The sequence below is a fragment of the Mobula birostris genome, chromosome 6 (genome assembly GCF_030028105.1).
Source record: "Mobula birostris isolate sMobBir1 chromosome 6, sMobBir1.hap1, whole genome shotgun sequence".
NCBI classification, from domain to species: domain Eukaryota; kingdom Metazoa; phylum Chordata; class Chondrichthyes; order Myliobatiformes; family Myliobatidae; genus Mobula; species Mobula birostris.
The window spans coordinates 61130462-61145909 of NC_092375.1; the positions used below are offsets into that span (position 1 = coordinate 61130462).

General features: G+C 45.6%; 1 protein-coding gene across 4 annotated transcripts in view; it reads left to right on the forward strand.

Moving 5' to 3' along the window:
• Nucleotides 1–15448, forward strand: part of pola1 (polymerase (DNA directed), alpha 1) — a 306438-nt gene that overhangs the window by 159200 nt on the left and 131790 nt on the right. For all 4 annotated transcript variants that reach the window (XM_072260537.1, XM_072260535.1, XM_072260536.1 and 1 more), the window contains 2 exons: nt 8288–8469; nt 15032–15163. In XM_072260537.1, coding sequence (XP_072116638.1) covers nt 8288–8469; nt 15032–15163 — 314 coding nt within the window. The remainder of the gene's footprint in view (nt 1–8287; nt 8470–15031; nt 15164–15448) is intronic.

A 15448-nucleotide genomic window follows, 5' to 3' on the forward strand; every position in this document is an offset into this window, starting at 1 on the left:
AGGGTTTTCTTAATGTTTTGTACTGGTAGTGAATCAACTTTGCAGATTGCTGTAAATCACAGTGAAAATTTAAAGGGGAAGCATACTTTAAGAGATGTACTTTGAATAAATCTACAGGGTGTTAATTAAATAAAGAACAACTGTACACAGTTCTCTTTGTTTCATACGCTATTAAATGAAGCAGCCTTGAAATTATTTGCAACTCATGTGGCCTTTATTTTGTTAGCTGTTGAAAGAAAGTTCAAGATTTTGCACCACAAACAAGGCACCTCATGTCAAATGATTTGTTTCCCAAATAAAAGCCTCGAAGCTTGATTTTTGGGTAATTATGGCATTGTTGAATTGTATGCCGTGGCAGAAAAGAATGACTGATGGTAAAGGCATTTGGTGATGTGTGGCAGTTTGCCTATGAATTATTATTTCCCCATCACTGCTATTAATATTTTCAAATGATTTTAAGCAGTTTTGAAGAACAGGTAAATTTATTTTTCTGTGGAATTTCATATTTTGGTGTTTCGTGAGGTTTTTTTTCTTCCATAGTTTAGTTCAGGCTATCAGAGCTCTCGTTAAAACCCTTCATTATCAGTCCACACAATAACCTTAAATCACATTTTAAGAACTGTATTAATCAGGATTGTTTGCACACAGTTCCCTTCCACCGTGGATCTGTATTGGAATAATTCTTTTTATTGCGAAGAGGTTATTACATGAATCGAGATTCAGTCAGTTTCAGAAGTAATAATAATTCTGCGGAGAAAACAACAAAAGTTATGTTACGGAATGCAGAATGTTGGATTTCATGTATCGCTGCATTCTGGATCTGCCACTCAAGATTTTTTTAATATATTGGCAAAGAGAATGCAATGTGATGAGGCACTCAGTAAGTGTTATACATTTTTATTAATAATTGCTAATTGGTTTTATGGTTGGCACACACACTGAGATAGTGAAATCTTTTGCTGACATGGTGTCCAGATAGTCCAATCCATACAGAAGCATATTGAAGTAGTTCTGAAGGGAAACAAAACCGAAAGCTGAATATTGTGTTAGTTACAGAGTAAATGCAGCTGCAGCTTGATAACTAAACTACAAGTGCCTTAAAAAGGTAGATTCAGAAATTAAGACTTCAGTTTGTTCATCTTCATTGTATAAGTGGTCTGCACTAGTCTTTCCTTTCTTCCTCTCCACCATCAGATTTCTGAAGCCTATGAAACTCATGAACACTACCTCATCATTTGTCTTTGGTAACATAGTCATTTATTTATGTCATACACTATACTTCTGCCACATATGACAGATTTCACGACATTGATAATAAGTGTTTGAAAAAACTAGATTCTGATTCTAACAGCAAAATAGAAGCTGCCTTTGAGCCTGGTAGTGCCTGAAGCTTTTGTATCTTCTGTTCAAGGGTAAGGGAGAGAAGAGAGAATGACTGGGCTGGAGACATTATTGATTTTGTTTGCTGTTTTCCCACAGCAGCAGGAAGTGTCAATGGCTGATTGTCGTGATTAAATTTGGACGTTGTGGTAAACCATGTATATATGTTGTAAATGGGTTAACTGTCTGGACACACCCCTCTGCTGACTGCCCCTGTGGCTCCTCCCACAGATTCCAGTATAAAGGTGTTTTGCCTTGCCCCTCCCCCTCAGTCAGGGGGCAGACACTCACCATGGAGGTCGTATTGTACAGCGAATAAAAGCCTTTCAGTATTTTACCTAATCTCAGTCTTTTGGAGTTACTGAAGGTGCTTTCAAAGCATGGAACATGCTTTGAGACCCGACAAATTAGACTTCGATCCACAAACGCCAGAAGCTGGAAACGCTTTTGAACTCTGGCTGGCTTGCTTCGAAGCGTACCTAGAGGAGATTAAAACGACCGACCCCGTAGCGAAGCGTAGAGTTCTACTCTCCAGAGTCAGTCCATGGGTCTACTCGCTGATCAGAGACCAGCCGAACTACAACGGCGCGGTGAGCGCCCTCAAAGGCCAATACCTGCGGCCGATAAACAGTGTCTATGCTCGGCAACGCTTAGTGACACGGCAACAACGGCCTGGGGAATCAAGTGCTGAGTTTGTCCGAGCCCTACAGACACTCATGCAGGCCTGCAATTGCCAGGGGCTGACGGCAGAACGGCATGCAGAGCTCCTAGTGAGAGACGCCTTCGTTACGGGGACCAGGTCAGTGTATATGCACCAACGGCTGTTGGAAAAAGCCGATCTTATCTTAAGTTCAGCGATCGAGCTGGCCGACATACTGGAGGCCGCTCTGCATAACTCTGAGGCTCTCCAGGCACGCGATCCCCCGATGGCCTCGTGGGCGCTGCAGACCCCGCAACCTGCCAGCGAATCGACCTCGGCTGCTGCCAGTCGCAAGTCCCTGCAACCCGCCGGTGAATCGACCTCAGCTGTTGCCAGTCACGGTCCGCGAAGTGCTACTTCTGCGGACTGGAGAAGCACCTCCGGAAATGCTGCCCGGCCTGAGAAGCTACCTGCTCCAGCTGCGGAAAGAAGGGCCACTTTGTGAAGGTGTGTAAGTCCAAACTGCGAGCGGAATCGAGCAGCGCCATGTGCGAAACATGGGGGTCACCATCTTGCCTGCTGCCATCTTCCCTGCACGCTGCCACCACGTGCGAGACATGGGGGCGGCCATCTTGGTTGGTGCCACCTCCCACCGCCTACGACCAACGGGTGCTCACGGGGCACCCCACCACGCCGGACCAAGACAGCGACTCAACCCTGGCTTCCGTGACCCTCGACCAAAGTGCTCCCCACCAGCTCGCAAGGTCATTGATGGACATCCTGGTGGAGGGGCACAGGACAAGCTGCCTGTTTGACACAGGCAGCACGGAGAGTTTTATCCACCTGGACACGGTGCAGCATTGTGGACTCATGATACGGCCGGTAAGTCAGAGGTTCGCTATGGCTTCCGGGTCACATACAACAGACATCCGGGGGGTTGTGTAGCGACACTAGTGGTGCAGGGCACAGAATATCGAGACTTTACGTTACTAGTTATGCCTCAACTGTGTGCCCCTGTGCTATTGGGGCTCAACTTCCAGAGCCACCTGAAAAGCGTGACAATGAAGTATGATGGGCCCCTCCCACCAATTACTGTCGTAAATCCCCAGTTTTGTAGGGATACGTCACATACCCCGCTACTGACCACACACACACACACACACACACACACACACACACACCCACCCAACACCATGCGGACTGCTGCACTACCAACGCCACTTGTGGCCTCTCCACCCTCAGGATCCCTTCCCCACCGCTGTTCGCCAAGCTGACCCCTGACTGTAAACCTGTGGCAACTAAAAGCAGGAGATACAGCGCGGGGGACAGAGCTTTCATTAAGTCGGAGGTGCAGCGACTGCTGAGGGAGGGGGTCATTGAGGCAAGCACACGTCCTTGGAGGGTGCAGGTGGTCGTTGTTTGGAACAGGGAGAAAAATAGGATGGTCGTGGACTATAGCCAGACCACCAATAGGTTCACGCAGCTCGACGCGTACCCTCTACCCTGCATCGCGGATATGGTCAATCAGATAGCACAGTACAAGGTGTACTTGACCATAGACCTAAAATCCGCTTACCATCAGCTCCCCATCCGCCGGGAGGACCGCCCTTACACCGCCTTCGAGGCGGACAGCAGGCTTTATCAATTCCTGCGCGTCCCCTTTGGTGTCACGAATGGTGTATCTGTCTTCCAGAGGGTGATGGACCAGATGGTGGACCAGTGCCAACTGAAGGCCATGTTCCCATATCTGGATAACATCACCATCTGTGGTCACGACCAGCAGGATCATGACAACAACCTCCAAAAATTTCTCCAAGCGACCAAAGCTTTCAATCTCATCTATAACAAGGACAAGTGTGTATTCGGGACCACCTGACTTGCTATCCTTGGGTGTGTGGTGGAGAATGGAGTCATTGGCCCTGACCCCGACCGTATGCGCCCCCTGTTGGAACTCCCTCTTCCCAACACCCTCAGAGCCCTCAAAAGGTGCCTAGGCTTCTTTTCATATTACGCCCAATGGGTCTCTAACTACGCAGACAAGGCCCGCCCCCTGGTCAAGTCCACCACATTCCCCCTTTCAGCCGCGTAAAAGGGGACATTGCCAAAGCAGCAATGCATGCGGTGGATGAGACCATCCCCTTCCAAGTGGAGAGTGACGTCTCGGACTTTGCACTGGCTGCTACCCTCAACTAGGCGGGAAGACCAGTGGCGTTCTTCTCCCGTACTCTTCAAGGCCCTGAACTTCGGCACTCCGCGGTGGAGAAGGAGACCCAGGCCATAGTGGAAGCTATTAGGCACTGGAGGCACTATCTCACCGGCAAAAGGTTCATCCTGCAAACTGACCAGCCCTCAGTCGCATTCCTGTTTAATAACCAACAGCGGGGCAAAATCAAAAACGATAAAATTCTGAGGTGGAGAATCGAACTCTCCACCTACAGCTATGACATCATGTACAGGCCTGGGAAGCTCAACGAGCCCTCCGATGCCCTATCCCGGGGAATGTGCGCCACTGTGCAGATCGACCGGCTATACGCCCTACATGTAGATCTTTGCCACCCAGGGGTCACCCAGCTTTTCCACTTTGTGAAAGCCTGGAACCTGCGTTACTCCCTTGAGGAAATCAAGACGATGACCAGGGACTGCCAAGTCTGCGCAGAGTGCAAACTGCACTTCTACCGACCCGAAAAGGCACAACTCATCAAGGCTACCTGCCCCTTTGAGCGACTGAGTGTTGACTTTAAGGGCCCCCTTCCCTCCACCAACCGCAATGTGTACTTTCTTAACGCTATCGACAAGTACTCGCGGTTCCCCTTCACCATCCCCTGCCCCGACACCACTACCACATCAGTTATAAAAGCCCTGCACAAGCTCTTCACTCTGTTCAGATACCCATGCTATATCCACAGTGACAGAGGGTCCTCGTTTATGAGTGACGAGCTGCGCCAATACCTACTGGTTAGGGGAATTGCAACTAGTAGGACCACGAGCTATAATCCCCGGGGGAATGGACAGGTGGAGAAGGGGAATGGACAGGTGGAGAAGGAGAATGGCACAGTGCGGAAAGCCACACTCTTAGCCCTCAGGTCAAAGGGACTGCCAGTCTCTCGCTGGCAGGAGGTCCTTCCCGAGGCACTCCACTCCATCTGCTCCCTGTTATGCACGGCCACCAATGCCACCCCTCATGAGCGGCTCTTTTCATTTCCCAGAAAGTCGACCACTGGGACCACCCTACCAACTTGGCTGACGTCCCCGAGGCCAGTGCTGCTTCGGAAACGTGAGGAGCAATAAATACTCCCAGATGGTTGAGAGGGTTCACTTACTTCAATGCAAACCCCCAGTATGCCTATGTGGTTTTACCTGATGGGCAGGAGGACACGGTCTCCATCCGCGACCTGGCGCCCGCAGGAGCACCAGGCCCCTACCCTGAACACTCAGTGGTGACTATTGACCCCATACCCACCGATGTACGTACCCATGAGACACCGCGCACTCCAAACCCTACACAGACACCACACGACTCTCCCGTACTGGGCGCGACGCACATGCACAAGGGATTAACAGCACCTAACGTGCTGGCACCTCAAGTCAGGCTCGGAACCAGCACAACCGCCATCACCGATGCAATCACCACCGGTGCTACGTAGATCACAGCGACGGACTCGACCGCCTGATAGACTTGACCTGTAAATATACTTGTTTTAAATATTGTCAGTCACTTCACCCCGCGGGACTCTTTTTTTTAAAAAGGAGGGGTGAATGTGGTAAACCATGTATATAGGTTGTAACTGGGTTACCTGTCTGGACAGGCCCCTCTGCTGACTGCCCCTGTGGCTCCTCCCACAGACTCCTGTATAAAGGTGTTTCGCCTTGCCCCTCCCACTCAGTCCGGGGGCAGACACTCACCATGGAGGTCGTATTGTACAGCGAATAAAAGCCTTTCGGTATTTTACCTAACCTCAGTCTTTTGGAGTTATTGAAGGTGCTTCAGACGTTGAATTTGCAAACATTTTGCTTCTCTTAGATAAATTGCAATTTGATATGTCATGAAAGAACATGATGAAAAGGGTTGAGCTGAATTAACTTTATTACTTACATCCTTAATATACATGAGCAGTAAGAATCTTTATGTTATGTCTCCATCTAAATGTGCAATTTATAGTAATTTAAAATAAATAGTATGTATAACAGGACAGTCAATATAACATAGAAATACAATTGTTTTGGCATGAATTAATCAGTCTGATGGCCTGGTGGAAGAAGCTGTCCCGGAGCCTGTTGGTCCAGGCTTTTATGCTGCGGTACTATTTCTCAAATGGTAGCAGCTGGAACAGTTTGTGGTTGGGATGACTCGGGTCTCCAATGATCCTTCGGGTCCTTTTTACACACCTGTCTTTGTAAATGAGGAGCATGAGTATGTACTGTATCACTGCATTGGATGAGACAACAACTCTGTTTACCTAAAGTACGAGTGAGTCAGAGATCTTGTGGCATGCACTGATTACAGGAGTTTGGGGATTGCAGTGTGGTCTTTCTAAAAGTAGGCAAGCAGTCTGAGATCATTGAAACAATTGATGCAGCAAACTAGCAAAACATTAAAACAAGGTAGGTGTGTTTGAAAGATAGAAAAACCAAATCTATAGGTATAATCCACTTTACCACTGGTGCCAAGGTATGGATTATTAAATTAGTTATTCTAAGAGAGGGATTGTTTCCTTATTACAAGATACATTGAGAACCCAGGATATATGTCATATTCAGTTGCAGCAGTCATTTTGTGGGAGTGGATTTAAGTGGCCCGGGTTCATCTGCCTGTGTCCAGCTGGCTTTTGCAGAATAGGTCACTGGGCGCCAGAGTAGCATAGCAATTAGTGTGACACTGTTACTGCTCAGGGCGTCGGGATTGGGAGTTGAATTCCAATGTCATCTGTGAGGAGTCTGTATGTTCCTCGCTGTCGAATGTGTGGTTTTTCTCCAAGGTTTCCTCCCAACAGTACAAAGACGTACCTGTTAGTAGGTTAATTGGTCATTGTAAATTGTCCCTTGATTAGGCTAGGGTTAAATCAGGCGTTGCTGGGTGGTGTGGCTCGAATAGGGCAGAAGGACTTATTCCACGCTGTATGTCAATAAATAAATTTTATCAAATTTATTTACCTGAGACTCAAAACAGTAAGATTATTCTTGCAGGAACATAACCTATTGAACATAGATAACAGTATGTCATCCTTGTCTGAGTGAGAGCATACTTGCTGGGTGTAAAAAAAATTATTTTCAGATTATTGCTGCAGCTATTTGTGGGTCTTCCTTTGTGATCTGTGGCTGAAGCACCTCCATTGTCGTCACAGTATCTACCGTAAGGAATTCACTAGCTTGTGAAGTAATTTGAATCAGATTTATTATCACTTGCATGTGTCGTAAAATTTGTTAACTTAGCAGCAGCAGATCAATGCAGTATGTAATATAAAAGTAATTAAATAAATAACAGTATGTGTATATTTAATAGATTAAAAATCGTGCAAAAACAAATAATATGTTTAAAAAGTGAGGTAGAGTTCACGGGTTCAATGTCCATTTAGGAATCGGATGGCAGAGGTGAAGAAGCTGGTTATGAAAGTTGGTATTACTTATTTGTCATTCTTTCTTAAACTTTTATTGTATAAGAGTTTACATCATTCCACTCAAAGACTAGGGAAGTGGAGAAAGTTTTAAATATATTCTACAATAGCATGTCTTATAGCAGATGGCAATACTCCACAAACGGTAGTGAGTTGAATGGCCAGTTGATTTTGTTCTTATTGGAATTGATCAGGGAGTTTAGAAGCAGTTGTGGTGGATGGTGGTGGGATGTCAACCGGACCATAAATTAAAAGAACTTCTTGATCGTCACCATGGGATCTTCTTCAATGCTTTGAATGTACTGAAGAGCTTTGGTTTAATCAAGAAATGCAGAACTGTGTCAGTATTGAATCAGTGAATCTTTATTGCATTCCCGACTGACAGATCAGAAGTTTGCAGCATGCTTGGGCTTCTATAATATCATGTGCTGCAAAGTTATGGACAGTTGGTGGAAGTGTTCACCAATGTTCTGTCCAAATGAAATTAAATAAAATTAACTTAATTATTCTTGATTATCAGTTTGTCAGACCAAATCCCTCTCTGTTTCAAAGCACCTTCAGTTAAACTGCGTCTGGTTATGAGTAAGTGAAGATGAATTAACTAGATCAGCTTGATTCCTCATTTCTTTTCTTTCCATCTCTCCCTACCATAAAGGCTTGGATCCATCCCAATTCAGAGTGAATCATATCTGTCTTCAAGATGAAGAAAATGATGTGCTGCTGGGTGGCCCGGTTCAGCTGACCGATGAAGAAAAATACCGTGATGCAGAGAGGTTCAAGTTCATATGTCCAAACTGTGGAACAGAAAACATTTATGATAATGTATTTGATGGCAGTGTAAGTATCAGAATATATATTGGCAAAGCATGTCCTCCTCCCCTTGGCTAAATTGAAAAAATTACACAGCCTAGCAGTGCAGCTGAAACATAGAGGCCATAAAAGGCTCGGGCTTGATCATCAAGCAGTCTACTTAATTGGGATGCTAGCTACCACTCTAAAACAGAGTCCAGATTCCACATTCACTTGCCTAGGTTCATCTGTCAGAGTCTCCTCAACCCAACACCCAACCAACGGGAAGAATGAGCATGGATCACCACCTCCATATTGCACAGCATCTTCATTTGGAATTTATAGGTTTGTTTTCATTATTGTGGGATCCAAATCCTGAAACTTTCAGTTCAGCAGTGTTGCGGGGTACTATAAATTGAAGAAAAATAGGGCAGCACAGTTGTAAAGCATGTAGAGCCGCTGCCTCACGGAGACAGTGACCAGGGTTCAATCATGACCTCGGGTGCGATCAGCAAGGACTTTGTATCTACTTTCTGTAACCACATGGGCTTCCGTCCGCACCCCAAAGATGTGTGGGTTGGTTGGTTAATTGGCCACTTTAAATTCCTTCGATTGTTTAGGTGACTGGTAGAACCTGGAGATAGTTCAGAGTGTGGAATGAATTTTTAAAAAAAAGTGGGATTAATGTTAGATAGGTGAGTGATTGATGGTCTGTGCTTTCTCGGTGGGCCAAAAAGCCAGTTTCCAGGTTGTATCTCTCTGTGACTATAATTAATTACACTGACAGCACAATGGGCAATAGATGTTTGCTTTGCCATCTTCTCAGACAATGAAAACTAAATCAGTGCTTCCTCTGTGAAATTAATGTAGGCCAGTTGGCATGAGTGCTTGAATAAGATTGAGAACATCAGTCTGGCTTGCTGTTAATGAGGAATATGGGCAGATAGAGAGTTGATCTCCACAGTAGTGCAATGGTTCTAATTATGTTGTGCTGGCAACAGAGATAAATTTTAGTCCCTCAGTTATCCATGTTTCCATGCTGTGGAAATGTTTGATCGCCAAAAAAATAACCTAAAGGACAACTATTTTCCTGTGAAAGTACTCGCTCAGATCTACTTTGATCCTCTGCAACACACACAATGTGAAGGAACTCAGCAGGTCCGCCACCATCAGTGGAAATGAATAAACGGTCGACATTTTGGGCCAAGACCCTTCTTCGGGATTGTAAAGGAAGAGGGTAAGACGCCAGAATAGAAAGTGGATGGGGGTGGGGGTGATAGGTGAAGCCAGGTGGGTAGGATGAGTATAGGTCTGGAGAGAAAGGAATCTGATAAGAAAGAAGAGTGGACCACAGGAAAAAGGGAAGGAGGAGGGGACGCAGGGGGAGCTGATAGGCAGGTGTGAAGAGGTCCATCGGATGGACCGCACGGCGTCTTCGGGCAAGACGAGGGGAGATGGTGTCTGCCTACTGATCAACACTGCGTGGTGCTCAGACACAGTGGCACTGATAAGCTCCTGCAGCCCAGACCTGGAACACCTGTCGGTAAGTCTTGTCCCTACTATCTGCCACGGAAATTCACCTCGGTCATACTGACAGCGGTCTACATTCGCCCCTAAGGCAGACGTGGAGTGTGCTCTGAACACACTGTTTGCCAACATCAGTGAACTTGAGACCAGGTATCCGGAGGCTTTGCTCATTACAGCCGAGGACTTTAACCAGGCCAACCTCAGAAAGGCGCTGCCAAAGTTATACCAACATGTCTCCTGCCCCACCAGGGGCCCGAATATACTTGACCACTGCTACACAGCAGTCAAGGATGTCTACCGTTCCGTCCCACAACCTCACTTTGGAAAATCAGACCATCAGGCCGTACTCCTCCTCCCGGCTTACAAACAGAAACTGAAGCAGGAGGTCACAGTGTCAAAAGTGGTGTTGAGTTGGACAGAGGAAACGGATGAGGTCCTCCGTGACTGCTTTGAATCAGTGGACTTTTTAGTATTCAAGGACTCAGCAGCTAACCTTGATGAGTATGCCTCAGCTGTCACGGACTTTATCTGGAAATGCACAGAGGACTGTGTGTCTCGCAAGACGATCCGGGTATTCCCTAACCGGAAACCTTGGATGAATTATGAGGTCAAGTCCCTTTTGAAGGCTAGAGCTGCGGCTTTTAGGTCCGGGGATACCAGTTGCTACACGGAATCCAGGCGTGAAATCCGGAAAGCCATTAAGGGCGCCAAGAGGCAATATCGAGCCAAGTTGGAAGCCCAGGCTAACCAGAGGGATGCCAGTGGACTATGGCAGGGTCTAAATGAGATCACTGGGCGCAAAGGAAAGGCTGGGAATATCAATAACTGTGGCGCTTCTCTTCCTGACAAACTTAATGTATTCTATGCAAGATTCGAACAGAAGAGGAGCATCCTGCTCCCTCTGAATGAACTGGACCTGGTGGCATCGAGATTCATCGTCACCGAGCAGGACGTTAGAAAGGCCTTCCTAAAGATCAATCCAAGGAAGGCGATGGGCCCAGATGGCGTCCCGGGACGGGTTCTCCGGGCCTGTGCAAGGGAGCTAGCTGGAGTGTTTGCTGACATTTTCAACTGCTCCTTGCCTCAGTCTAAGATTCCTTCGTGTTTTAAGATGGCAACAATTATCCCAGTGCAGAAGAAGAGCAAGGTGGCATGCCTGAATGACTGTCGACCTGTGGCTTTGACATCAATTGCTATGAAGTGCTTTGAGTGATTGGTTATAGCACACATCAACCGCAGCCTACTGGTCAACCTCGACTTTTGCAATTCGCCTACCGGAGCAACAGGTCAACGGCAGATGCCATCTCTCTGGCCCTACATTCCTCCTTAGAACACCTGGAGAATAAAGACGCGTATGTAAGGCTCCTTTTCATTGACTACAGCTCTGCCTTTAATACCATCATTCCAAATAAACTGATTCCTAAGCTCCGGAACCTGGGCCTTAGCACTCAGATCTGCAGCTGGTTCTTCAACTTCCTCACAGACAGGAGCCAGGCTGTAAAAATAGGGGACAAGCTCTCCTCTGCAATCACTCTGAGCACCGGTGCCCCACAAGGCTGTGTAGTCAGCCCTCTGCTGTACTCACTGTACACCCACGATTGTGTAGCCAAGTTTCCATCGAACTCAATATATAAGTTTGCTGATGACACAACAATTGTAGGCCGTATCTCGGGTAATGATGAGTTTGAGTACAGAGAGGAAATTAAGAACCTGGTGGCATGGTGCGAAGACAATAACCTATCCCTCAACGTCAGCAAGACGAAGGAATTGGCTGTTGACTTCAGAAGGAGTAGCGGACCGCACGACCCCATTTACATCGGTGGTGCGCAAGGTCAAAAGCTTTAAGTTCCTCAGGGTCAGTATCACAAATGACCTGACTTGGTCCAACCAAGCAGAGTCCACTGCCAAGAAGGCCCAGCAGTGCCTTTACTTCCTGAGAAAGCTAAAGAAATTTGGCCTGTCCCCTAAAACTCTCACTAATTTTTATAGATGCACCACAGGAAGCATTCTTCTAGGGTGCATCACAACCTGGTATGGAAGTTGTCCAAGACCGGAAGAAGCTGCAGAAGATCGTGAACACAGCCCAGCACATCACACAAACCAATCATCCGTCCTTGGATTCACTGTACACCGCACACTGTCGGAGCAGTGCTGCCAGGATAATCAAGGACACGACCCACCCAGCCAACACACTTTCCGTCCCTCTCCCCTCCGGGAGAAGGCTCAGGAGCTTGAAGACTCGTACAGCTAGATTTAGGAACAGCTTCTTTCTAACTGTGATAAGACTGCTGAACGGATCCTGACCGGAATCTGGGCCGTACCCTCCAAGTATCCGGACCTGCCTCTCGGTTTTTTTTTGCACTACCTTACTTTCCCTTTCTATTTTCTATTTATGATTTCTAATTTAAATTTTTACTATTTACTATCGATTAGTACTCCAGGGAGCGCGAAGCGCAGAATCAAATATCGCTGTGATGATGGTACGCTCTACTATCAATTGTTTGGCGACAATAAAGTAAAGTAAAATAAATAATAGGTTACAGTGGGGAATAAAAGAAGAGGGGACGCGGACGTTTTTTTTTACTGGAAGGAGGAATTGATATTCGTGCCATCAGGCTGGAGGCTACCCATACAAAATACAAGATGTTCCACCTCTCCACCCTGAGGGTGGCGTCATCGTTGCACAAGAGGAGGCCGTGGACCGACATATCAGAATGGGAATTGGAATTAATATATTTGGTCACTGGCAAGTTCCACTTCTGCTGGATGGAGCAGAGCTGCTCTGCGAAGCAATCCCCCAACTTACGACGGATCTCACTAATGTAGAGGAGGCTCAGGAGCACCGGATACAGCAGATTCACAGGTGAAGTGTTGCTGGAAAGACTGTTTGGGGCCTGAATGGAAGTGAGGGAGGAGGTGAATGGGCAGGTGTAGCAATTAGGCTGTTTGTAGGGATAGGTACTGGGACGAATGAATGGACAGGGGAATCATGGAAGGAGTGATCCCTGTGGAGAAAAGGGGGCGAGGTAAAGATACGTTTGGTGTTGGGTCCTTTTGGAGATGGTGGAAGTTGTGGAGAACGATGTGTTGGATTCGGAGGCTCATGGGGTGCAGTAGGTAAGGACAAGTGGAACTCTATCCCTGTTAAGATGGTGGAAAGTTGGGGTGAGTGCGGATATTCAGGAACTGGAGGAGATGCAGGTGAGGGCATTATCAACGTTGGAGGAAGGGAAACTCTGTTCTATGAAAAAGGAGGACATCCACATTCTGGGAACAGATGCGGCAGAGACAAAGGAACTGAGAAAGGGAATAGCATTTTTACAGGAGATAGTGGGAAGAGGTATAGTAAAGATAATTGTCGGAATCGGGAGGTTTATAAAGGATGTCAGTCAACAGTTTGTCTCCAGAAAAGAGGTCAAGAAAGGGGAGGGAGGTGTCAGCAAAGGACCACGTGAATTTAAGGGTAGAATAGTTGTGGAGGCAAAGTTGATGAAATGCTCAGCATGGTTGCATGAAGCAACACCAATGCAGTTGTCAATGTAGCAGAGGAAGAGCTGGGGAGCATTACTGGGAAAGGCTTAGAACATGGACTGTTCTACATAGCCAATGAAAAGGCACGAAACATTGATTTCGCCTTGCAGTTTTAAAAAAATCCCCTCCCCTTCCCTTTTCTATTCCACACTCTTGGCCTCTCACCTCTTCTTAAACCTGCCTATCACCTCCCCTCGGTCCCCTCCTCCTTCCCTTTTTCCTATGGTCCACTCTCCTCTCCTAACAGATTTCTTTCTCTTCAGCCCTTTAACTTTCCTACCCGCCTGACTTCACCTATCTCCTTCCAGCTATCCTCCTCCTCCCCCCCCACCTTTTTATTGTGGCATCTTCCCCCTTCCTCTCTAGTTCTGAAAAAAGGGTCTTGGCCCAAAACCTTGACTGTTTATTCATTTCCACAGATGCTGCCTGATGAGCTGAGTTCCTCCAGCATTTTGTGTGTGTTGTTGTTTTGGTGCATCGGTCGGCAACCTTGCCATTTCTTCAGCATTTGTCTGTTCCTTACCACCAGCCAGCATATTTTGTGTGTGTTGCTTTGGATTTCTAGCATCTGCAGAATCCTGTCTTTGAAAGGAAGTATCAGCTTCTTGCTTTTCCTTGGTTATTGGTTTGTAGCCTGTATATAAAAAAAAACAAACAAACAAACAACAACAACAAAAGAAAATTGAATCTCATCATTCTTGGGGCTGGAGATTTAGAAAATGATGTTGTTCAAACTGCATTTATCTTCTGAATGCAAATATTTATCTTCATTGAAAATGAATAAGATGGGACTTACCAGTTGACGTTTCAAATAGTTGACATTTCTGTGCAAGAAAAAGTTAAAATAAGATATTGTTTTTTTTAATATTAAATCTTTATTTCCTTTCCCTTCCCTTCTCCCAAATATCCCCCCCCCAGTTTAAAAAAAAAAGACTCCTTGACCTTCTGTACATCATTATCCTCCTCTGTCATCAAATGTAGAGGAATGCATCTCCATCCCAAACTGATGCCAGATATTTGTGTGACCTTGAATCAAAATTTAAAATCATCGGAAAATATTTAATCATCTTAGGTTTTTTCCCCCAAGGTTTACAACACACAGTAAATTATGAGACTGGACATCTTAGTCTTTGGATGGAAAGCAAAGGCACCCTTATCTAAATTAAAAGTAATTATTTTAAGTTGATCCAGAGGAAGAGCAGTTGGTTTGGATTTTTTTAGTCAAAACAATCTGGTTGCTTGAGGAAAGTAAGGAGTGGAGCTTGGCACAGAGCAATGTTAGTGAACATAATCCTTGACTTCCCTTCATTACAGCAGTAAACAAGATAGAGAATTAATTGTACGAACTTTGAGAATTTGCAGGTGGGCTGACTGTAAAGTGAATGCATCACTATTCTTGTGCAACTTCAGGTATAGAATTTGTGTATAGACCAGGTTGAGTGAAAAATGTTCTTTTTTACTGAATCTTGATTATACAGAAAAATAGTGATGTTTCTTATCATTAAAGTATTTTGAGTTGTATTTCATATGCACCTCTTCTGTTCTGTAACAGGGGCAACAGATACAACCCAGTTTACTGAACTGCAGTAATGTTAATTGTGAAGCATCGCCTTTTCAGTATCAAGTGCAAATATGTAACAAGTTGACTTTGGACAGCAGGCGGCATATCAAAAGATATTACAGTGTAAGTACATGAAATCATATGTAGAACAAAGTCTTGTCAATTGTTCCTCTAATGGAAATGAACTCTGACTTTTCTTTAAAGGAGCTTTATTTCTTCTAACACTGCTGAATTAAGCTTGAATGATGTTACTTGCATTAAGAAAAACGGAATGCATTTAGTTAAATAAAAATGGGATGCAATTCCATAGAAACTATATTTTGTGCTGTATTAAAAAAAAGTTAACATTGATGTATAAACAATGCCTTATTCTACTGGTAAGAGGGAGTATGCATTGCAAATAAGCTT